Source organism: Hippoglossus stenolepis, chromosome 19, assembly GCF_022539355.2.
Source record: "Hippoglossus stenolepis isolate QCI-W04-F060 chromosome 19, HSTE1.2, whole genome shotgun sequence".
Classification (NCBI taxonomy): Eukaryota; Metazoa; Chordata; class Actinopteri; order Pleuronectiformes; family Pleuronectidae; genus Hippoglossus; species Hippoglossus stenolepis.
In genome coordinates, this window is record NC_061501.1 from 6,190,146 (window position 1) to 6,215,031 (window position 24,886).

The 24,886-nt window shown below is 39.7% G+C and overlaps 3 protein-coding genes across 4 annotated transcripts; all 3 read left to right on the forward strand.

The window, feature by feature from the left end:
- Nucleotides 1–29: 29 nt before the first annotated feature.
- LOC118098624 (leukocyte elastase inhibitor) lies at nucleotides 30–7,183 on the forward strand. Its single transcript, XM_035142635.2, has 9 exons — nucleotides 30–140; nucleotides 795–976; nucleotides 3,248–3,388; nucleotides 3,612–3,729; nucleotides 4,420–4,562; nucleotides 5,457–5,534; nucleotides 5,787–5,876; nucleotides 5,959–6,139; nucleotides 6,302–7,183. Exons 2-9 carry the CDS (start codon nucleotides 800–802, stop codon nucleotides 6,529–6,531), a joined length of 1,158 nt encoding a protein of 385 aa, XP_034998526.2. The 5' UTR covers nucleotides 30–140; nucleotides 795–799; the 3' UTR covers nucleotides 6,532–7,183.
- A 3,013-nt stretch (nucleotides 7,184–10,196) lies between these two features.
- On the forward strand, nucleotides 10,197–15,841 carry LOC118098625 (leukocyte elastase inhibitor). The gene is made up of 8 exons (XM_047337926.1): nucleotides 10,197–10,347; nucleotides 11,470–11,562; nucleotides 11,680–11,796; nucleotides 12,455–12,597; nucleotides 13,494–13,571; nucleotides 13,849–13,938; nucleotides 14,021–14,201; nucleotides 14,364–15,841. Exons 1-8 carry the CDS (start codon nucleotides 10,197–10,199, stop codon nucleotides 14,591–14,593), a joined length of 1,083 nt encoding a protein of 360 aa, XP_047193882.1. The 3' UTR covers nucleotides 14,594–15,841.
- Nucleotides 15,842–16,179: 338 nt separating this feature from the next.
- On the forward strand, nucleotides 16,180–24,562 carry LOC118098621 (leukocyte elastase inhibitor). Of its 2 annotated transcripts, XM_035142631.2 has the most exons (10): nucleotides 16,180–16,304; nucleotides 16,986–17,167; nucleotides 19,342–19,461; nucleotides 20,462–20,602; nucleotides 20,839–20,956; nucleotides 21,783–21,925; nucleotides 22,823–22,900; nucleotides 23,178–23,267; nucleotides 23,350–23,530; nucleotides 23,669–24,562. In XM_035142631.2, the coding sequence occupies exons 2-10, from the start codon at nucleotides 16,991–16,993 to the stop codon at nucleotides 23,896–23,898; spliced, it is 1,278 nt and encodes a 425-aa protein (XP_034998522.1). In that variant the 5' UTR covers nucleotides 16,180–16,304; nucleotides 16,986–16,990; the 3' UTR covers nucleotides 23,899–24,562. The 2 variants fall into 2 exon arrangements, with proteins under 2 accessions (XP_034998522.1, XP_034998523.1); XM_035142632.2 differs by lacking the exon at nucleotides 19,342–19,461.
- Nucleotides 24,563–24,886: the final 324 nt, after the last annotated feature.

Below are 24,886 nucleotides of genomic sequence, written 5' to 3' on the forward strand. Positions count from 1 at the left end.
AAAAGCGAAGGAAAGTTCCTTTCGGCTTCCATACACGCGAGAAAGCGGAAGTAGCTCGGTGTTTTCGGGGTGTGTCAGCTGAGCATTTAAATAAAGAACTTGCCTCTTCACACTGAGACTCTGAAGGAAGCTGTCTGAATGTAAGTAGAGACTAAGATCTTAATTTGTAGACACATGATTTCTGCTCGAACTGGTTTTATACGCTTCATGTTAGAAACCAGGTCCATTCACGGTCTGGCGTCATGGCCAGAATATAGTTTATACAAATGGTGTTATATGTAATAATTGGTGTAATTTAACATAAAGTCGTTTTCATTGCGATATTAACAGTTTGATTTCCAGCATACTCCATTAGAAAGTCTGTACATTTAATACTTTCAGGATGTGCTGATCAACTTACACTCATGTCGCCAAAGACACTTTCACTTTCAATAGAATCATAATTAACTAGTGGCAACAATCACCACTTTACTTTAATAATAACCTCACTAACAACAGCTCTATTACAAGGTGCTTTACATGATTTTCAATAAGATTATAATGCCAAGAAGTATAAATTATACATCTAAACTAAAATATAACATAACGCTGCTTGGTGTGTTTTATGTTTGTCTTCACAGTTTAGAAATTGTTCGAATAAATTGCCAATCAGGTATTTATATTCAGAGACAATCCATGTAATGCTAAATGAACTAGATTTTCAGTGGAGTTTGGCACAACGACAGCAAGATAAAGAGATCAAAGCCTGATTTAAAATGAGTCATGTAATAATTAATGCTCTGCTTTCTTTGTAGACACAATGGCATCATCAGCCCCTCTGTCCAAGGCCAACACCAGCTTCTGTCTGGATCTGTTCAAGAAGCTGAGTGACAAGGACAAGGCAGCAAATGTCTTCTACTCTCCATTTAGCATCTCCTCAGCCCTGGCTATGGTGATGCTGGGGGCCAGAGGCAACACACACACACAGATGTCAGAGGTGCAACATGCACACACACACACACACACACACACACACACACACACACACACACACACACACACACACACACACACACACACACACTTTGTTTCTTTTCTAGTGGGCAGAAAGATTTAAAATGCACCTCCACAACTTGCAGCTTCAGACGTTCCCATGATTTGAACTCTTCACTGCATTGATTCTGAACTAAAAGGAACTTTGACACTACAGAAACACTGTGTGTCAGAAGAGATAGAGCAGAGAACTGCATCAGTGTCAGCCCACGTTCAACATGAATCACCAGCTTTTTCTTCCAGAGTCACTAACAATGACAAATATCTGCTATTCAGACTCTGACCAGGTTTTATGGGAGCAGATATGTGATGTTTTGCTATAGGAAGGTTAAGGTTAAGGATACTTTATTTGTAACCGTAGGTAGATTTGTTTTGCAGCAACAGAAAGAGAAGACATCCATCCAAAACAGTACAAAATTATAAACACACAGACAGAAGACAAGACCACAAAAACCATTGACAAAAGTGCTCAAATGCATTGCTATCAATAGAAAACTGGATAGGGACAAAAGTGCAAATTTGGCTATAAACCGTTCAAGTGAACAATTGCAGATGGAACAAAACTATTTCTGTAGCGTTTTGTTTTACCCCTTGGGACTGTAAACCTTCGACCAGAGGGTAGAAGTTGAAATTCCCCATGTAGAGGATGCAAGTCATCATTGCTAATGGAGCTGGCTTTCCTCTGTAGCTGTCTGGTGTACAGGGACTGTAGGCTCATCTGACGCTCACCAATCAGCCGACTGGACCATTTCATCTGACTCAGTCTGTTTCTGTCCATTAAAGACAGGGTACCAAACCATGACACCAAAGAAAAAGATAAGACAGACTCAATAAAAGCATGATAAAAAAGTGTCAGCATGGTTTAGTAAATATTAAAATTGGACATTTTCCTTAAACAGTACAAATTCTGGTGACCCTTTTTGCACAGAGCTTCACTGTTTGCTTCAAAGTTCAGTTTGGACTCAACAATAGTCCCAAGGTATTTATACGATTCCACACATTCCACAGTTTGACCTGTTTTCTGAAATCGATGACCATATCCTTGGTTTTTGAAATGTTAAGTTGGAGGAATGATTCCTTGCACCACTTAACAAAGTGCTCAACAACAGGTCGATGACTGTTTTGATTTGCCTGAAGCAGACTCACAATCACTGAGTCATCTGCATAATTTAAAATGATCCTATCTTTAAAGAGCTCTGACACATATTTGTAAAGGATACAAAACAAAGGAGAGAGCACACACCCTTGTGGTGAGCCAGTGGAAGAGCAAACTTGATTCTTTTATTCAAGGTATAGTCGGAGGAGGTGTGTTTTTAGTTTGCGGCGGAAGATGTATAGACTTTCTGCTGTCTTGATGTCATTGGGGAGCTCATTCCACCTGGGGTGTAACGTTTGACCATGTCCTGGATGTAGACTGGACCCGATCTGTTCGCAGCATGGTACGCAAGTACCAATGTTTTGAAACGGATGCGGGCAGCTCCTGGTAACCAGTGAAGGGAGCGGAGGAGCGGAGTACTGTGAGTGAATTTAGGTTAAAGACCAGTTGAGCTGCTGCATTCTGGATGGCACTAGCAGGTAGACCTGCCAAATGTAGCAAGCATCACTATGAGAGTCTACAGAAGATGGTATTCCAGGCTAAATTCTCATGAAAGGATATCATAACTGGGTAAATAATAACTCGCTGGTGCATGAAGCGATGTGTGTTTGTCCTGGGCAGGCATTTCCATGGGTTTACTTTTTCTATGTTACCTCCTTATTGTATTTTCATGTTTTTAATTTTCAGTCAGTGTTGACATGTTGTGCATCCATATTCACATGTAGTTATGAGGTTTTCACATACAGATACTGAAAGCCATCAGATTAAACCAGTAAATAAAACTTTATCCATTAAGTCATTATAATGGACACTGTGCTGTACCAGGATCTATGGCGAAGGCAAATTTCATAGACCTGACATTTTTCAGTTTTTGTTGTTATGACACTTGATTCATAAGAGAGAGATTTAGAACCACCTACATCAGGTTTATTTTGGGAAATATTTTAGCTCAGTTACAGTCTACAAATACATACATAACTTATCGTGGATCAACAAGAAAAAAATCAATCAGGAAGAGATTGATGGTTTGACCAGGGAGTTGACCAGCAGACCAGTTAGACTGGTCTTTTACTGGCTCAGAGTGTCTCTCTAACATGCCTTTGTCTAATTTCTCTACAGAGTCTGAAGACCAAGCACTGTCAGGACAACGTCCACACTGACTTCAGTAAACTGCTGAAGACACTCAACAAGGCAGGCGCTCCGTACTCCCTCAGTGTTGCCAACAGACTGTACGGGGAGCAGTCCTCCCAGTTTGTAGAGGTGTGTGTTCATAATGGTGTGTGGAGTGTTGTGAGAGGCTCAGATAGGAATCTTTCAGCTCAAGTACAAAGGAATGATGACTGAGGGTCATCAAACGAGGAAGCAAGGAAGTGATTGTGCAAATGTTCTCCTGCTGTTACGACTTTAAACTCTTCTAAGTCAAGTGAAGAGACTATTTTGTTTGTGTGATCTGAATCAGTAAATGTGTTGCTGATGGTTTCAGGATTTTTTGGGAGCAACCAGGAAGCACTATGATGCAGAGTTGGAGTCTGTGGACTTCAAAACCAGCCATGAGGCGGCAAGACTTAACATCAACACGTGGGTGGAGAAGCAGACTCAAGGTGGGTTTTATTATTCCTCCGCACCAGTGACAGCCAGTGGACAGAATCATTATGTTTTCATGTTGACTGTCCGTTAGTACATAGGTCGGTATGTCTGTCCATCTGTCCTTTCCATTCCATTGTAAATATGATATCTCAAGAATGCCTCATGGGAATTTCTTCAAATGTGGTACAAATGCTTTATTAGACTCAAAGATGAACTGGCTAGACATTTGCAGTCAAAGTGTGAGGTCATTGGGAACTTACAAAACACGTTTTTGGTCTTGTGAACGCAACAACTTCAAATCTGATACAATCTGATTTGATTTTGGTGGTTGAAGGTCAAATGTCAAGGTGACCTCGTGTTTTTGTGAACATGCAACATCAGGAGCCTGCATAGGGTGTTTCAGTACATCTGTCACAAACATTCACTTGGACTCCAGGATGGACTGATTCGATTTTAGTGGTCAAAGGTCAAGGTCAATGACCACACAAAATCTTTGTTTGCATCACACCTCGATAGAATCCTTTCAAATTTGGCACAATTGTTCACTTGGGCTCACAGGTATTAGTGGAATGTGGTCACCAGTCCTTTAAGATTTTCTGTTTTTGGTCAAATTAATATAGCTTACCTCATTTCTCTGTTGAGGAAAAACAGTGACTGAGCTTGTCATTTCTTCATCATTTCAAATTTGTTCTTCAAATTCATAGGTAAAATTCAGGATGTGCTGGCCCAGGGTGTGGTGGACAACATGACCAGGCTGGTGCTGGTGAATGCCATCTACTTCAAAGGAAACTGGAACAAGCAGTTTAAGGAGAGGTACACAGAAGATGCTCAGTTCAGAATCAACAAGGTAAAATTGGACGGAAGATAAAATGAATTTGGATTTGTCTGCATTTAACACCAACTTAAGTTTACTTAAACAGGACTGAATAACATCAAAGGAAGATAGCAGGAATTCAAGAGTGGTACAGTAGCCAGTTGTAGTACTGAGTTGGATGAGCAGTAGCAGTTATGTCATCTGCAGAAGAATGGCAGCATTTGATGAATTATCACAGGGATTATTGACATACTGTATATAAGGTGAAGCCCTAGTATGGAACCCTGCGGTACGCCTCTTGATACAGGCAGGAAAAAAGAGGAAGACCAATCAACCCGGACACATTATGATCCAGCTGACAAGTAGTTTGAAAATCAAGTTACAGCATGCTCAGATGAGCCAATATTTTCGAGTCTATTCGCCAAGATGATGAAGTCAACTGTGTCAAAATGCTTTGCAATCCAGTGCCTCAATAATGGAATTTGCCATTTTAGTAACAGCAGTTTACAAGGTTTCTAGTGTCATAAAATCTTAAACAGGTGAGGAACATGTTTAAGGGGGTGGCTGTGGCTCAGGAGGTAGAGCGGTTCATCCACCAGAAGGTGGGCAGAGTCCTGTTCCACTAGCCCAAGTGTCCTTCAGCAAGATGACTGACTGTCTCAGCAGTGATCTATGATAGAGAACGTGTTGCACAAAGATGCAATATTTGTGTGAATTGGTGAATTGCAAAATAATTACTGTACAGCGCTTTGAGTGGTCATCAAGACGAGAAAAGCACACTATATTTAACAACTACTATCAATAACCCGTATTTTGTTCTCTCAGTAATGATGTCACAGTGTATTCACTATACCTTGCTTTTCTGCATGACTGCAACAAAGTGATATGAACAAGCTTTCAGCTGCTTCTCCTGTTTGCTGTTTTTAGAATGAGAGTAAGCCGGTGAAGATGATGCATCAGAAAACCAAGTTCCCTTACTCCTTCATCTCTGAATTCAACTGTCAGGTAATCAAGACATCCATTTAATGAGTCAGTGAAAACAGTGTGTCTCGTCAACCACCTGTAAATTGACCAGAGAACAAGTCATTTTTGAAAGTTCTATTAAATATGAATGAGGCGAATCATGATTCAATGAAAAATGTATGACATTTTTTTTTACTGTAACTATGAAACTAACTACTGATTATTGTTTTGGATTCTTGCATATCAACTGTATTCAGTATATATTTATCATTATGGAAACACGCTGTTCTTCAGGTCTTGGAGATTCCTTACAAAGGGCAGGAGCTCAGCATGCTCATCTTTCTCCCCATGGATATAGACGATAGTTCAACTGGTCTGGAGAAGGTAGGACATGCACACACATGCACTTCCACACATACAAAAACCCACAAGACAAACTAATAAGTGATTTTGTCTACAACCCCAGCTGGAGAAAGAGTTGACCTATGAGAACTTTGTGAAGTGGACTCGTCCAGACACGATGGATAAAAAAGAGGTTCAATTGGGCCTGCCTCGGTTCAAGATGGAGGAGAGTTATGACATGAAGGATGTCCTGATCAGCATGGGCATGGTGGATGCCTTTGATATGGCAATGAGTGACTTCTCAGGTAGGACATGCACCATATATCAGATTAGTTCATAATCATTTCAACATCAGGAAACAATAAAACTGATCTGGCTACTGTCGACTAAAAGAATCCTGAGGTTCTCCCAAGTCAGTGTGTCCTGCATTCGTGAAATATACTCCGTCCCTCTTTTTTTTGTTACAGGCATGTCTCCTTCCGATGACCTGGTGCTGTCAAAGGTCGTCCACAAGGCTTTTGTTGAGGTCAATGAGGTGGGAACCGAGGCTGCTGCTGCTACTGCTGTCGTCATGATGCTGTGCTCTTATCAAATGTCTTCAGTCACATTCATTGCAGACCATCCCTTCCTCTTCTTTATCCGACATAACCCCACATCGAGCGTTCTGTTTGCCGGCCGCTTCTGCTCCCCTCAGTGAGAACTACATTGTTGAGCATTTGAGAAACACTGCTCTAGAGTTCGATTCCATCTCAAGTTTCCATCCTATATTTCCAGCATCAGGATGATGAGGACAAACTATTATTTTGGATTTAAACTGTGGCTCTCGTCTGCCTTACTTCCACATGAGTGATTGTGTTTGTCCTGAACACAAGCTCTCTGCTCTGCTTTAACATTGCACCCAATCTGATCCTGTTCAGAGTTTGGTCCCTTTATCCCTTTAATACACATTTGGCCCTCTTTGCTGCAGCATCTATACCATTACAGTCTAATTTGTTATCCTGTACCTTAGACTCTGGAAGAATTTGCCTTGATCACATTTGTTATGCCCTTCTAAGCTGGCAGCACAGAGGTCAACTGTACCTGTATACCAGGTGAACATATGATGGTTGAAAGAATCTCTGCACTGTCTCTATATAACATGCAATATCATTATTTTATATATTCAGCAAACCAAAGAGAATATTGTGATGAAAGTATATTTGCAGATAGATGTGTGCTTGGTGGATATACGTAATTGCACTTCTATGCATATGACTATTCATAAAAAATAGTTTATATGCAGTTTTGACAAATTATGTTTCTGTATCCTGATGCTTTTACACATGGAATAAAAGTGTGTGATCCCCAAATATTGTTTGTCAACTTTTTTTCTAAAAAAGAATTATTCACATTTTGTCTAGTTCAGTGTATAGTGAGTATAAGAAGGATATCATGCAGTTTAATCATTGTAATAAAGATGATACTACACTTGTTGTCCATGACATGTTTTTTACATGTCACTGTTAATGTTTAACCAAAACTAGGCTTTAATCAGTTCTATCGAAAGAATAAATATATTATAATGACTATAATGTTTTTCTGTAATCACGGCCTACTGCTGCACAAAACTATACTATTTTTAACAGTTACAGATGGACTGTTGCTTGTTCATGCCAAAGCATCACGTTGACAACAATACAACACTAGATACAGCCATAGTATACAGCACACATTTTAGCCTTGATTTTCTGCTTGTTTTTTTTCTGATTGCTTGAGTTGATATGGGAGCAAAATCATTCCATTTTAATTTTCTCTAGAAACTTGTAAAATTAATAATAATACTATAAATGGTAGAAGAAAGAGAAGTAAATTGGATATTCAGCTAAGCTAAATTGGATTAATTTCAATACTTATGTTAGATGAGGAATGGATAAAATAGACCTGAAACATGAGATAGAAAAAGTGGCAGAAAGGTTTAGAGAAATTGTACTAAAAGCAGCAGAGTTATCAATCCCTAGAAGCAAAGGGACAATGAGTAGAACAGCAGTCCCATGGTGGACAGAGGAGTGTAGTACAACCACGAAAGAAAGAATTAAAGATAACCCACAATTTACAAAAAGAAAGTAAAGAGAGAATGTCGGAGAGAATTCTGTAATAAAATAGGCAGATCAACTCTTATAGGCAATGTATGGGGAATGATAAAAGAGTTGGGGGGAATCCGAAGAGAGAGGCAGGACCCAATGTTAAAAGTTGGAGAAAAAACAGCAATAAGAAATGAAGACAAGTCAGAAATAATATGTTTGCGGAAATTCACAGTTCTGACAATCTAACACAGGAAAGGAAGCGAGGGAGGGAAGAAACAGATAATACAGAGAAGAGAAAGAACAAATGGTGTGATGGATACACCTTTTACTTTACAAGAGATGAGGAGAGCCATAGGAAAGACTGGGTAAACATCTACAGGGAAATACCAAATCTGTTATATAATGTTGAAACATTTGGGAAAGCAGACAAAAACTAAACTTTTAGCGATATATAATAAAATACGGGAAGAGGGGAAATTACCTACTAGCTGGAAAGAAGCAGGCATCATTCATATAATAAAACCAGGAAAGGACCCGACAAATCCAACAAGCTACAGACCAATTGCACTTACATCGCATATTGGAAAATGAATGGAAAGGAAGATCAGTGAGAGAATGACATCCCATATAGAGAGTAGGGTATGTCATCTCCTTATCATTGAGGTTTTAGAAAAGGGAGGGGAACAATGGATCCAGTCGTCTGTTTAGAGACAGAAATGAGGAAAGCCCAAATTAATAAAGAATTTATAATGGCAGTGTTCTTTGATGTTGAGAAGGCTTATGATATGGTATGGAAAGTTGGTTTAATGATTAAACTAGATAAATGGAAATAACAGGAATAACTTTTAATTGGATTTTTAAAAAAAGTGTTTGATAGATTGATCCAGGTAAAGATGGGAACAACAATATTTACCAGGTATAATGTCGATAACGGAACACCTCAGGGCAGTGTGATCAGCCCAATACTTTTTTCCATCATGATTAATGATGTGTACTCAGACATGTCACAGTCATGTCACCTGGCCGAGGCTGCTGCTGCCACTGCTATAACAGTGGGGATCACTTCTGTAAGCCCTAGAGCCAGATCCATGTAACAAATATAAACTGAATGGACAGTGAGTTTACATGAAGTTTTGAACTGGGATTGGGTCATTTTATGTATTTTTGCATTTTTACACATGGAATAAAAGTGTGATTCTCAAATGTTGTATACAAACTTTTTTTTCTCAGATCTGGGTGAAACAAGTGGGACCAGATGGATATAATGACGATTAATCAATCATTGTTTAAGTGTTAATACTACACTGGTTGTCCATGACAAGTTTTTAACAAGTCATGGACACATTAAAATCATAGTAACATGCTACACACAGGAACATGTTACTGTTCATTTCTAACGTTAACTAGGCTTTGATCAGTTTTATACAAAAGAATATTTAACATGTGATAGAAACTTCTTTTAGTGTTATGTTTCTACCCTTAAAGCATACGACTAAAAGATGGATTTAAAAATAATGGAATAAAGCGAATAAAGTTCCTTTCGGCTTCCATACACGGACATGCGACAACGCGGAAGTAGCTCGGTGTTTTCGGGGTGTGTCAGCTGCGCATGTAAATAAAGAACCTGCCTCTTCACACTGAGACTCTGAAGGAAGCTGTCTGAATGTAAGTAGAGACTAAGATCTTAGATTGTAGACACATGATTTCTGCTCGAACTGGTTTTAAACGCTTCATGTTAGAAACCAGGTTCATTCACGGTCTGGCGTCATGGGCAGAATATAGTTTATACAAATTGTGTTATATGTAATTATTGGTGTTTTTTAACATAAAGTCGTTTTCATTGCGATATTAACAGTTTGTGTTGAATGTACATTTAGTTTTAGTCTGCTGATCAACTTACAATCATGTCGCCAAAGACACTTTCACTTTCAATAGAATCATAATTAACTAGTGGCAACAATCACCACTTTACTTTAATAATAATCTCACTAACAACAGCTCTATTACAAGGTGTTTTACATGATTTTCAATAAGATTATAATGCCAAAAAGTAGAAATTATACATCTAAACTAAAATATAACATAACGCTGCTTGGTGTGTTTTATGTTTGTGTTGACAGTTTAGAAATTGTTCTAATAAATTGCCAAACAGGTATTTATATTCAGAGACAATCCATGTAATGCTAAATGAACTAGATTTTCTGTGGAGTTTGGCACAACGACAGCAAGATAAAGAGATCAAAGCCTGATTTAAAATGAGTCATGTAATAATTAATGCTCTGCTTTCTTTGTAGACACAATGGCATCATCAGCCCCTCTGTCCAAGGCCAACACCAGCTTCTGTCTGGATCTGTTCAAGAAGCTGAGTGACAAGGACAAGGCAGCAAATGTCTTCTACTCTCCATTTAGCATCTCCTCAGCCCTGGCTATGGTGATGCTGGGGGCCAGAGGCAACACACACACACAGATGTCAGAGGTGCAACATGCAAACACACACACACACACACACACACACACACACACACAGTTTCTTTTCTCGTGGGCAGAAAGACTTTCTGCTGTCTTGATGTCATTGGGGAGCTCATTCCACCATCTAGGAGCCAGGACAGCAGACAGTCGTGATTTTGTTGAGTGTTTAGCTCGCAGTGAGGGAGCAACAAGCCGATTGGCAGATGCAGAGCGGAGTGAACGGGTTGGGGTGTAACGTTTGACCATGTCCTGGATGTAGACTGGTCTGTTCACAGCACGGTACGCAAGTACCAATGTTTTGAAACGGATGCGGGCAGCCCCTGGTAACCAGTGAAGGGAGCAGAGGAGCGGAGTACTGTGAGTGAAATTAGGTTAAAGACCTGTCGAGCTGCTGCATTCTGGATGGCACTAGCAGGTAGACCTGCCAAATGTAGCAAGCATCACTATGAGAGTCGACAGAAGATGGTATTCCAGGCTACATTCTCATGAAAGGATATCATAACTGGGTAAATAATAACTCGTTGGTGCATGAAGCGATGTGTGTTTGTCCTGGGCAGGCATTTCCATGGGTTTACTTTTTCTATGTTACCTCCTTATTGTATTTTTGTGTTTTAAATTTGCAGTCAGTCTTGACATGTTGTGCATCCATATTCACATGTAGTTATGAGGTTTTCACATACAGATACTGAAAGCCATCAGATTAAACCAGTAAATAAAACCTTATCCATTAAGTCATTATAATGGACACTGTGCTGTACCAGGATCTATGGCGAAGGCAAATTTCATAGACCTGACATTTTTCAGTTTTTGTTGTTATGACACTTGATTCATAAGAGAGAGATTTAGAACCACCTACATCAGGTTTATTTTGGGAAATATTTTAGCTCAGTTACAGTCTACAAATACATACATAACTTATCGTGGATCAACAAGAAAAAAATCAATCAGGAAGAGATTGATGGTTTGACCAGGGAGTTGACCAGCAGACCAGTTAGACTGGTCTTTTACTGGCTCAGAGTGTCTCTCTAACATGCCTTTGTCTAATTTCTCTACAGAGTCTGAAGACCAAGCACTGTCAGGACAACGTCCACACTGACTTCAGTAAACTGCTGAAGACACTCAACAAGGCAGATGCTCCGTACTCCCTCAGTGTTGCCAACAGACTGTACGGGGAGCAGTCCTCCCAGTTTGTAGAGGTGTGTGTTCATAATGGTGTGTGGAGTGTTGTGAGAGGCTCAGATAGGAATCTTTCAGCTCAAGTACAAACGAGTCAAACGAGGAAGCAAGGAAGTGATTGTTGCTGATGGTTTCAGGATTTTTGGGAGCAACCAGGAAGCACTACGATGCAGAGCTGGAGTCTGTGGACTTCAAAACCAGCCATGAGGCGGCAAGACTTAACATCAACACGTGGGTGGAGAAGCAGACTCAAGGTGGGTTTTATTATTCCTCCGCACCAGTGACAGCCAGTGGACAGAATCATTATGTTTTCATGTTGACTGTCCGTTAGTACATAGGTCGGTATGTCTGTCCATCTGTCCTTTCCATTCCATTGTAAATATGATATCTCAAGAATGCCTCATGGGAATTTCTTCAAATGTGGTACAAATGCTTTATTAGACTCAAAGATGAACTGGCTAGACATTTGCAGTCAAAGTGTGAGGTCATTGGGAACTTATAAAACACGTTTTTGGTCTTGTGAACGCCACAACTTCAAATCTGATACAATCTGATTTGATTTTGGTGGTTGAAGGTCAAATGTGAAGGTGACCTCGTGTTTTTGTGAACATGCAACATCAGGAGCCTGCATAGGGTGTTTCAGTACATCTGTCACAAACATTCACTTGGACTCCAGGAGGAACTGATTAGATTTTAGGTTTTAAGGTCATTCACCTCAAGAGAATCCTTTTTAAAATTTGGCACAAATGTTCACTTGGGCTCACAGGTATTAGTGGAATGTGGAAACCAGTCCTTTAAGATTTTCTGTTTTTGGTCAAATGAATATAGCTTCCCTCATTTCTCTGTTGAGGGAACACAGTGACTGAGCTTGTCATTTCTTCATCATTTCAAATTTGTTCTTCAAATTCCTAGGTAAAATTCAGGATGTGCTGGCCCAGGGTGTGGTGGACAAAATGACCAGGCTGGTGCTGGTGAATGCCATCTACTTCAAAGGCAACTGGAACAAGCAGTTTAAGGAGAGGTACACAGAAGATGCTCAGTTCAGAATCAACAAGGTAAAATTGGACGGAAGATAAAATGAATTTGGATTTGTCTGCATTTAACACCAACTTAAGTTTACTTAAATAGGACGGAATAACATCAAAGTTAGATAGCAGGAATTCAAGAGTGGTACAGTAGTCAGTTGTAGTACTGAGTTGGATGAGCAGTAGCAGTTATGTCATCTGCAGAAGAATGGCAGCATTTGATAAATTATCACAGGGATTAGTGACATATATGGTGAAGCCCTAGTATGGAACCCTGCGGTACACCTTTTGATACAGGCAGGAAAAAAGAGGAAGACCAATCAACCCGGACACATTATGATCCAGCTGACAAGTAGTTTGAAAATCAAGTTACAGCATGCTCAGATGAGCCAATATATTCGAGTCTATTCGCCAAGATGATGAAGTCAACTGTGTCAAAAGCCTTTGACGATTCCATAAAAAGTTCTGCACAAAATGTTTTGCAATCCAGTGTCTCAATAATGGAATTTGCCATTTTAGTAGCAGCAGTTTACAAGGTTTCTAGTGTCATAAAATCTTAAACAGGTGAGGAAACATGTTTAAGGGGGTGGCTGTGGCTCAGGAGGTAGAGCGGTTCATCCACCAGAAGGTGGGCAGAGTCCTGTTCCACTAGCCCAAGTGTCCTTCAGCAAGATAGGCTGACTGTCTCAGCAGTGATCTATGATAGAGAACGTGTTGCACAAAGATGCAATATTTACTGTACAGCGCTTTGAGTGGTCATCAAGACTAGAAAAGCACACTATATTTAACAACCACTATCCATAACCCATATTTTGTTCTCTCAGTAATGATGTCACAGTGTATTCACTATACCTTGCTTTTCTGCATGACTGCAACAAAGTGATATGAACAAGCTTTCAGCTGCTTCTCCTGTTTGCTGTTTTTAGAATGAGAGTAAGCCGGTGAAGATGATGCATCAGAAAACCAAGTTCCCTTACTCCTTCATCTCTGAATTCAACTGTCAGGTAATCAAGACATCCATTTAATGAGTCAGTGAAAACAGTGTGTCTCGTCAACCACCTGTAAATTGACCAGAGAACAAAATTGATAATTCATTACTTTAGTTTACGAAGTTCTATTAAATATGAATGAGGCGAATCATGATTCAAAGAAAAATGGATGACATGTCTGGAGTTTTTTTTACTGTAACTTTGAAACTAGCTACTGATTATTGTTTTGGATTTTTGCATATCAACTGTATTCAGTATATATTTATCATTATGGAAACATGCTGTTCTTCAGGTCTTGGAGATTCCTTACAAAGGGGAGGAGCTCAGCATGCTCATCTTTCTCCCCATGGATATAGACGACAGTTCAACTGGTCTGGAGAAGGTAGGACATGCACACACATGCACTTCCACACATACAGAAACCCACAAGACAAACTAATAATTGATTTTGTCTACGACCCCAGCTGGAGAAGGAGTTGACCTATGAGAACTTTGTTGAGTGGACTCGTCCAGACACGATGGAAAAAGAAGAGGTTCAATTGGGCCTGCCTCGGTTCAAGATGGAGGAGAAGTATGACATGAAGGATGTCCTGATCAGCATGGGCATGGTGGATGCCTTTGATATGGCAATGAGTGACTTCTCAGGTAGGACATGCACCATATATCAGATTAGTTCATAATCATTTATACATCAGGAAACAATAAAACTGATCTGGCTACTGTCGCCTAAAAGAATCTTGAGGTTCTCCCAAGTCAGTGTGTCCTCCATTCGTGAAATATACTCCGTCCCTCTTTTTTTTGTGACAGGCATGTCTCCTTCCGATGACCTGGTGCTGTCAAAGGTCGTCCACAAGGCTTTTGTTGAGGTCAATGAGGTGGGAACCGAGGCTGCTGCTGCTACTGCTGTCGTCATGATGTTGGGCTCTTCTGGAATGCCTCCAGTCAGATTCATTGCAGACCATCCCTTCCTCTTCTTTATCCGACATAACCCCACATCGAGCGTTCTGTTTGCCGGCCGCTTCTGCTCCCCTCAGTGAGAACTGCATTGTTGAGCGTTTGAGAAACACGGCTCTAGAGTCTGATCCCATCCCAAGTTTCCGTCCAATATTTCCAGCATCATGATGATGAGGACAAACTATTATTTTGGATTTTTTGGAACTGTGGCTCTCGTCTGCCTCACTTCTCACATGAGTGATTGTGTTTATCCTGAACACAAGCTCTCTGCTCTGCTTTAACATTGCACCCAATCTGTTCTTGTTCAGAGTTTGGTCAGTTTATCCCTTTAATACACATTTGGCCCTCTTTGCTGCAGCATCTATACCATTACAGTGTAATTTGTTATCCTATACCTTAGACTTTGGAAGAATTTGCCTTGATCACATTTGTTATGCCTTTCTAAGCTGGCAGCACAGAGGTCAACTGTACCTGTAGACCAGTTAAATTACTTGTCAAACCTACAAGGACACAAAGAAGAAGATCACCCAACTGAGGGCCCTTAGACCATGCTGGGAAAGTGGGAAAGCAAAGACTGTGTTATGCATGGACAGCAAGTAAAATGGCAAAAGAGATGAGGGGATTGAAGAGGGAAGGTTAAGGCCTGCACACAATACTCTGTTCCCAATATATACAGATGGCTCAAAGGAGCCAAAGAATGGAAGGACAAGGTTTGCTTTTGTTGTCCCAGAGTTAAATATAATATAAAGGAAAGAACACCAGATCACCTGACAATATATAAAGTTGTGATGTTAGCAATAACAATGGCATTACAGTGGTTCAAAGATGTACCAGACTAGGCTGAACATGGTAGGTGTCTAATTATCTCAATGTTCAATTTTGTAATGTATCGCAGACACCAACTCAGGATGCTTGGTGATCTGTAGCCGCATGTGGAGGGAATGGAACCAGCTTGAGGTCCATGTGGCTCAACATGACTGAAGTATTTTTAGAGGGGTGATCTTTATTCAGTTACTGTTGGGTTACAAATATTCCTTACAACTGTATCAAAGAATGGACATATTGCCTGCGTTTCATGTTAGTACTGTATTTTATAGTTCTGTGTACATGGTATATGTATCTGATCTCAATACATGTAAATGCAACATTGTGAAAGAGTGGCCTTCTAGTTTATGTGATTATACAGGAATATAATCTTGTCAAATTCTTTTTAGGCAATTCAGAAACATTTGCATGTTTTAAAAGGTTCATCAGCTCATTGTCAAGACTTCAAGATGTCATTTTATGGATTTTTGGATTTTTACACATGGAATAAAAGTGTGATTCTCAAATGTTGTATACAAACTTTTTTTTCTCAGATCTGGGTGAAACAAGTGGGACCAGATGGATATAATGACGATTAATCAATCATTGTTTAAGTGTTAATACTACACTGGTTGTCCATGACAAGTTTTTAACAAGTCATGGACACATATTAAAATCATAGTAACATGCTACACACAGGAACATGTTACTGTTCATATCTAACGTTAACTAGGCTTTGATTAGTTTTATACAAAGAATATTTAACATGTTATAGAAACTTATTTTAGTGTTATGTGTCTACCCTTAAAGCACACGACTAAAAGATGGATTTAAAAATAATGGAATAAAGCGAATAAAGTTCCTTTCGGCTTCCATACACGGACATGCGAGAAAGCGGAAGTAGCTCGGTGTTTTCGGGGTGTGTCAGCTGCGCATGTAAATAAAGAACCTGACTCTTCACACTGAGACTCTGAAGGAAGCTGTCTGAATGTAAGTAGAGACTAAGATCTTAGATTGTAGACACATGATTTCTGCTCGAACTGGTTTTAAACGCTTCATGTTAGAAACCAGGTTCATTCACGGTCTGGCGTCATGGGCAGAATATAGTTTATACAAATGGTGTTATATGTAATTATTGGTGTTTTTTAACATAAAGTCGTTTTCATTGCGATACTAACAGTTTGTTTTCCAGCATACTCCATTAGAAAGTCTGTACATTTAATACTTTCAGGATGTGTTGAATGTATATTTAGTTTTAGTCTGCTGATCAACTTACAATCATGTCGCCAAAGTCACTTTTAATTTCAATAGAATCATAATTAACTAGTGGCAACAATCACCACTTTACTTTAATAATAATAATCTCACTAACAACAGCTCTATTACAAGGTGCTTTACATGATTTTGAATAAGATTATAATGCCAAGAAGTAGAAATCACACATCTAAACTAAAATATAACATAACGCTGCTTGGTGTGTTCTGTTTGTGTTGACAGTTTAGAAATTGTTCTAATAATTTGCCAATCAGGTATTTATATTCAGAGACAATCCATGTAATGCTAAATGAACTAGATTTTCAGTGGAGTTTGGCACAATGACAGCAAGATAAAGAGATAAAAGCCTGATTTAAAATGAGTCATGTAATAATTAATGCTCTGCTTTCTTTGTAGACACAATGGAATCATCAGCCCCTCTGTCCAAGGCCAACACCAGCTTCTGTCTGGATCTGTTCAAGAAGCTGAGTGACAACGACAAGGCAGCAAATGTCTTCTACTCTCCATTTAGCATCTCCTCAGCCCTGGCTATGGTGATGCTGGGGGCCAGAGGCAACACACACACACAGATGTCAGAGGTGCAACATGCAAACACACACACACACGCACACACACACACACACTTTGTTTCTTTTCTAGTGGGCAGAAAGATTTAAAATGCACCTCCACAACTTGCAGCTTCAGACGTTCCCATGATTTTGACTCTTCGCTGAGACGATTCTGAACGAAAAGGAACTTTGACACAGAAACACTGTGTGTCAGAATACAAAGAGCAGAGCACTGCATCAGTGTCAGCCCACGTTCAACATGAATCACCAGCTTTGTCTTCCAGAGTCACTAACAATGACAAAGATCTGCTGTTCAGACTCTGACAAGGTTTTATGGGAGCAGCTATGTTATGTGTTGCTATAGGAACATGCTACATATTATGGAAGTGTTAAAACAATAAAGTCCGAGGTTCAGTAAAGCAATATGTACACCTTATCTGGTAGACCACTTCCTACAAAGGACGCAACCACTGAATTGAGACACAGCTTTTGTGTGCATATGTCCCATACATCCACACCTGGCTACCTGGGCATTACTCTCAAAGTTTAGTCACTGATTGTATCACATATTTTACATTAGAATTGATCCCTTGTTTATTAAGAAGTGTATAGATCCTCAGAGAAAAACCCTTTTAGAAGCTAAATGTATATTTATTGAGTAGTTTTGGGACATATAAATAATAATTTATATAAAATAATAATAATAAACTCTGTATTCCAGAATGAATGACAGAAAATCTTGGTGATCACCAGTATAATGAGGCATTCAGCAGAGGTCATTAATTTGTATGTGGAAGTTGACACATTGAAAAACGGGAACATTCTGTGACATTTTTCCAGATGATTGCTTCAGCAATGACACACCCAGATAAGACAAAATGAGCGAAATGACAACGAGAGTATGTGTGAGGGCGGGTCCCTGGCCCTTAATCCATCACATCTCTGGGGTTCGGAAACAATTCCACTCACTCAAAAGCTCAATGTCTTTGGGAATAAAGGATAAGTTAAAGATGCTGGTGACAAACTTATTCACAGCATGTGCCAATTGATACATCATGCAATATAATAGCTGGTAATGAAAGGAACAAAATGTATTTTGTCCCTTTCATGACTTTCTGTCGTCTGACACGGTAGCAGTAGGATTATTCCCTGGCTGTTAAACAGGATCAGGCCTTCTGTGCCAGAGTTCACTTTTCAAAGAGCCATGATGAAACCTGGTTTGAATTTATGAAGTAAAAAGGCTGGGCTGCTTCACCTTTCAGCTCAAAGTGCTGACAGCAGTCTAACTTCTCCAGAGCTGCACCCAGGATCAATGGTGGGTGGGTCAAGAGCGAGATAATATCAGTGTCGAGGTTTTAAAGCTGAAACAAAATAAGAGTTCATGCTACCAATAATTTTTGCTCCTTCAGTTAGTATAAGCATGAAATGAAGCAGACTTATCAGAAATACGTTTGAGCTGCTGCAGTGAGCATGTTCTAACAGGCAGTGACCAGAAAGTCCAGTTGTGTGAACTGTTCTAATTTTGTAACTTGTTCATTCGCCAGCTGGCCAACAACGACTCTACAAATATTGCAGTCAGTTGATGGGAATAAGACGTTTGCGAGTCAGCGTTGTGGTTACCTGAATTTGTGCAAACTTGTCACTTATCTTTTCGCCAAATACCAATTTTATGCCGTTTTTTAAATGGCTGGAACTAAATTAATGACAAATTAATGAAAAGTTTTCAGATACATCTGAGCTGTTTTAAAGCCATGAAGTGCAGCAACAAAAGTCCTTTGTAAATAATTCTGTTGCATAAATCTGATCCATGCAGTACTTTTTTTTATGCTGTCTTGAAGACAAACTTGAGCAATGCATATAAGAAAACATTGCTGGGTTGGAAAGTCTCGCTTTGCTGCACTTACTTAGAAACAGTCAGGGTGCGGTCAGTACACCCTGAGACTCACACAAGAAGACAAACAGTGAAAGCAATGACTGAAGATGACAATGTAATTCCTCTCAACAGTTTTCCAGTTGATGTAATTTAGGAAATGTATGTGAGTTCAACAGGTGAATAGTTACCTCCAGCAAGTAGTTTATGTTTTCATCAGCATCTAAATGTCGGACCACAGAATGTGACTCAACCTACACATCATGATGATAATGTAGGTTACTTTGCACAGCCATAGCCATTTGATGTCTTAATTTAACTACAATCCTGCCAGGTCCTCAGCTTCACTGAGGCAGAGAAGCCGCAGCCTGCAGGAGCACAGCAGAAGCAGCAGCAGATGCAGATGCAGATGCAGCAGCAGGTCCAGTCCACACTGCCACTGCATCTGCTGAAGGTGGTAGCAAAGCCAAGAGCAAAGGAACGATGAACTAACTGCGGGGTGTTTTACTAATAAATGGTCTGGGTGGTGTCATGTGGTGAGGGGATTCTTGTTTTTTTACTAACCTCCTAATCTAATGAATTTAGAGAAACATAACAATGCAGGGAGTAGCTGTGCCTTGAATGTCAGATCCAAACCTCATAGTGTTGCATAAATCACAGGAATGTAGTCCTGGCTTCTCTGTTAAAAGGCTTCTTTCTGGTGTGGTATTTAACCCTTATAAGCAGCTGCACGGAACCACACAACTTAAGATGTTTCCTCTTTACTCTGATATTGCTCTTGTACATGGATACATCCAAATGTAGCAAGCATCACTATGAGAGTCTCCAGAAGATGGTATTCCATGCTAAATTCTCATGAAAGGATATCAAACCTGGGTAAATAATAACTCGCTGGTGCATGGAGGGATGTGTGTTTGTCCTGGGCAGGCATTTCCATGGGTTTACTTTTTCTATGTTACCTCCTTATTGTATTTTTATGTTTTTAATTTTCAGTCAGTGGTGACATGTTGTGCATCCATATTCACATATAGTTATGAGCATTTCACATACAGATACTGAAAGCCATCAGATTAAACCAGTAAATAAAACCTTATCCATTAAGTCATTATCATGGACCAGTCCATACACTGTGCTGTACCAGGATCTATGGCGAAGGCAAATTTCATAGACCAGACATTTTTCAGTTTTTGTTGTTATGACCACTTGATTCATAAGAGAGAGATTTATAACTACCTACATCAGGTTTATGTTTGGAAATATTTTAGGTCAGTTACAGTCTACAAAAACATACATAACTTATGGTGGATCAACAAGAAAAATATTTATCAGTAAGAGATGGTGATATTGTCAATATTCTCATCACCCAACAGGGAGTTGACCAGCAGACCAGTTAGACTGGTCTTTTACTGGCTCAGAGTGTCTCTCTAACATGCCTTTGTCTAATTTCTCTACAGAGTCTGAAGACCAAGCACTGTCAGGACAACGTCCACGCTGACTTCAGTAAACTGCTGAATGCACTCAACAAGGCAGATGCTCCATACTCCCTCAGTGTTGCCAACAGACTGTACGGGGAGCAGTCCTACCAGTTTGTAGAGGTGTGTGTTCATAATGGGGTGTGGAGTGTTGTGAGAGGCTCAGATAGGAATCTTTCAGCTCAAGTACAAAGGAATGATGACTGAGGGAGTGGATAGAAGGTCAGCAAATGATCAAGCAAGGAAGTGATTGTGCAAATGTTCTCCTGCTGTTACGACTTTAAACTCTTCTAAGTCAAGTGAAGAGACTATTTTGTTTGTGTGATCTGAATCAGTAAATGTGTTGCTGATGGTTTCAGGATTTTTTGGGAGAAACCAGGAAGCACTACGATGCAGAGTTGGAGTCTGTGGACTTCCAAACCAGCCATGAGGCGGCAAGACTTAACATCAACACGTGGGTGGAGAAGCAGACTCAAGGTGGGTCACACACATTCACCAGTATGTTAATAGGCCTGCATGATCCCTCCGTGCAATCCAAATAAAGAACAGAAAAAATTATTTCCAGACTGGCAAAACTGCACTTGGCCGTTTGAAAGATGATGATCCAGAAGGGGCAGAGAGATTAATCCAGTTTTATTATTCCTCCGCACCAGTGACAGAATCATTATGTTTTCACGTTGACTGTCCGTTAGTACATAGGTCGGTATGTCTGTCCATCTGTCCTTTCCATTCTTGTAAATATGATATCTCAAGAATGCCTCATGGGAATTTCTTCAAATGTGGTACAAATGCTTTATTAGAGTCAAAGATGCACTGGCTAGACTTTTGCAATCGAAGTGTGAGGTCACTGTGAACTTACAAAACACGTTTTTGGTCTTGTGAACGCAACAACTTCAAATCTGATACAATCTGATTTGATTTTGGTGGTTGAAGGTCAAATGTCAAGGTGACCTCGTGTTTTTGTGAAAATGAAACATCAGGAACCTGCATAGGGTGTTTCAGTACATCTGTCACAAACATTCACTTGGACTCCAGGATGGACTGATTCGATTTTAGTGGTCAACGGTCAAGGTCAATGACCACACAAAATCTTTGTTTGCATCACACCTCGATAGAATCCTTTCAAATTTGGCACAAATGTTCACTTGGGCTCACAGGTATTAGTGGAATGTGGTAACCAGTCCTTTAAGATTTTCTGTTTTTGGTCAAATTAATATAGCTTACCTCATTTCTCTGTTGAGGGAACACAGTGACTGAGCTTGTCATTTCTTCATCATTTCAAATTTGTACTTCAAAATCCTAGGTAAAATTCAGGATGTGCTGGCCCAGGGTGTGGTGGACAACATGACCAGGCTGGTGCTGGTGAATGCCATCTACTTCAAAGGAAACTGGAACAAGCAGTTTAAGGAGAGTGACACAAAAGATGCTCAGTTCAGAATCAACAAGGTAAAATTGGACGGAAGATAAAATGAATTTGGATTTGTCTGCATTTAACACCAACTTAAGTTTACTTAAACAGGACGGAATAACATCAAAGGAAGATAGCAGGAATTCAAGAGTGGTACAGTAGTCAGTTGTAGTACTGAGTTGGATGAGCAGTAGCAGTTATGTCATCTGCATAAGAATGGCAGCATTTGATAAATTATCACAGGGATTATTGACATAAAAGGTGAAGCCCTAGTATGGAACCCTGCGGTACGCCTTTTGATACAGGCAGGAAAAAAGAGGAAGACCAATCAACCCGGACACATTATGATCCAGCTGACAAGTAGTTTGAAAATCAAGTTACAGCATGCTCAGATGAGCCAATATTTTCGAGTCTATTCACCAAGATGATGAAGTCCACTGTGTCAAAAGCTTTTGACAATTCCATAAAAAGATCTGCACAAAATGTTTTGCAATCCAGTGCCTCAATAATGGAATTTGCCAATTTAGTAGCAGCAGTTTACAAGGTTTCTAGTGTCATATAAAATCTTAAACAGGTGAGGAAACATGTTTAAGGTGGTGGCTGTGGCTCAGGAGGTAGAGTGGTTCATACACCAGAAGGTGGGCAGAGTCCTGTTCCACGTGCCCAAGTGTCCTTCAGCAAGATGACTGACTGTCTCAGCAGTGATCTATGATAGAGAAAGTGTTGCACAAAGATGCAATATTTTCTGTACAGCGCTTTGAGTGGTCATCAAGACTAGAAAAGCACACTATATTTAACAACCACTATCCATAACCCATATTTTGTTCTCTCAGTAATGATGTCACAGTGTATTCACTATACCTTGCTTTTCTGCATGACTGCAACAAAGTGATGTGAACAAGCTTTCAGCTGCTTCTCCTGTTTGCTGTTTTTAGAATGAGAGTAAGCCGGTGAAGATGATGCATCAGAAAACCAAGTTCCCTTTGACCTTCATCTCTGAAGTCAACTGTCAGGTAATCAAGACATCCATTTAATGAGTCAGTGAAAACAGTGTGTCTCGTCAACCACCTGTAAATTGACTAGAGAACAAAATTGATAATTCATTACTTTAGTTTACGAAGTTCTATTAAATATGAATGAGGCGAATCATGATTCAAAGAAAAATGGATGACATGTCTGGAGTTTTTTTTACTGTAACTTTGAAACTCGCTACTGATTATTGTTTTGGATTTTTGCATATCAACTGTATTCAGTATATATTTATCATTATGGAAACACGCTGTTCTTCAGGTCTTGGAGATTCCTTACAAAGGGGAGGAGCTCAGCATGCTCATCTTTCTCCCCATGGATATAGACGATAGTTCAACTGGTCTGGAGAAGGTAGGACATGCACACACATGCACTTCCACACATACAGAAACCCACAAGACAAACTAATAATTGATTTTGTCTACGACCCCAGCTGGAGAAGGAGCTGACCTATGAGAACTTTGTTGAGTGGACTCGTGCAGACATGATGGATAAAGGAGAGGTTCAATTGGGCCTGCCTCGGTTCAAGATGGAGGAGAGTTATGACATGAAGGATGTCCTGATCAGCATGGGCATGGTGGATGCCTTTGATATGGGAATGAGTGACTTCTCAGGTAGGACATGCACCATACATCAGATTAGTTGATCATCATTTAAACATCAGGAAAAAAATAAAAGAATCCTGAGGTTCTCCCAAGTCAGTGTGTCCTCCATTCATGAAATATACTCCGTCCCTCTTTTTTTTGTGACAGGCATGTCTCCTTCTAATGACCTGGTGCTGTCAAAGGTCGTCCACAAGGCTTTTGTTGAGGTCAATGAGGAGGGAACCGAGGCTGCTGCTGCTACTGCTGCCGTCATGATGCTGCGCTGTCTTCCAATGCCTCCAGTCAGATTCATTGCAGACCATCCCTTCCTCTTCTTTATACGACATAACCCCACAATGAGTGTTCTGTTTGCCGGCCGCTTCTGCTCCCCTCAGTGAGAACTACATTGTTGAGCGTTTGAGAAACACGGCTCTAGAGTTTGATCATATCCCAAGTTCCCGTCCTATATTTGCAGCATCAGGATGATGAGGAGAAACTATTATTTTGGATTTTTTTTTACTGTGGCTCTCGTCTGCCTCACTTCTCACATGAGTGATTGTGTTTATCCTGAACACAAGCTCTCTGCTCTGCTTTAACATTGCACCCAATCTGATGTTTTTCAGATTTTGGTCACTTTATCCCTTTAATACACATTTGGCCCTCTTTGCTGCAGCATCTATACCATTACAGTCTAATTTGTTATCCTGTACCTCAGACTCTTTGGAAGAATTTGCCTTTGATCACATTTGTTATGCCTTTCTAAGCTGGCAGCACAGAGGTCAACTGTACTTGTATACCAGGTGAACATATTGAAAGAGTTGAAAGAATCTCTGCACTGTCTCTATATAACATGCAATATCATTATTTTATATATTCAGCAAACCAAAGAGAATATTGTGATGAGTATATTTGCAGATAGATGTGTGCTTGGTGGATATTAGTTATTGCACTTCTATGCATTTAATGAGTATTCATAAAAAATAGTTTATATGAAGTTTTGACCAATTATGTTTCTGTATCTTGATGCTTTTACACATGGAATAAAAGTGTGTGATCCCCAAATATTGTTTGTCAACTTTTTTTCTAAAAAAGAAAATAACTCATTCACATTTTGTCTAGTTCAGTGTATAGTGAGTATAAGAAGGATATAATGCAGTTTAATCATTGTAATAAAGATGATACTACACTTGTTGTTCATGACATGTTTTTTACACGTCACTGTTAATGTTTAACCAAAACGAATGGATGAAAGAATAGATGTATTATAATGACTACAAATTTTTCCTGTAATCACGACCTACTGCTGCACAAAACTTCACTATTTTTAACAGTTATAGATGGACTGTTGTTTGTTCATGTCAAAGCAACACGTATCAATCCCTAGAA

Coding starts and splice junctions, on each gene's coding strand:
- LOC118098621 (XM_035142631.2), top strand. CDS start 16,991: ATGGAATCATCAGCCCCTCTGTCCAAGGCCAACACCAGCTTCTGTCTG. Junction 19,462..20,461: donor TGCCACTGCATCTGCTGAAG/GTGGTAGCAAAG, acceptor ATTTCTCTACAG/AGTCTGAAGACCAAGCACTG. Junction 23,531..23,668: donor GGGAATGAGTGACTTCTCAG/GTAGGACATGCA, acceptor TTTTTGTGACAG/GCATGTCTCCTTCTAATGAC.
- LOC118098624 (XM_035142635.2), top strand. CDS start 800: ATGGCATCATCAGCCCCTCTGTCCAAGGCCAACACCAGCTTCTGTCTG. Junction 3,389..3,611: donor AGTCCTCCCAGTTTGTAGAG/GTGTGTGTTCAT, acceptor TGATGGTTTCAG/GATTTTTTGGGAGCAACCAG. Junction 5,877..5,958: donor GTTCAACTGGTCTGGAGAAG/GTAGGACATGCA, acceptor CTACAACCCCAG/CTGGAGAAAGAGTTGACCTA.
- LOC118098625 (XM_047337926.1), top strand. CDS start 10,197: ATGGCATCATCAGCCCCTCTGTCCAAGGCCAACACCAGCTTCTGTCTG. Junction 10,348..11,469: donor GGTGATGCTGGGGGCCAGAG/GCAACACACACA, acceptor ACTGACTTCAGT/AAACTGCTGAAGACACTCAA. Junction 13,939..14,020: donor GTTCAACTGGTCTGGAGAAG/GTAGGACATGCA, acceptor CTACGACCCCAG/CTGGAGAAGGAGTTGACCTA.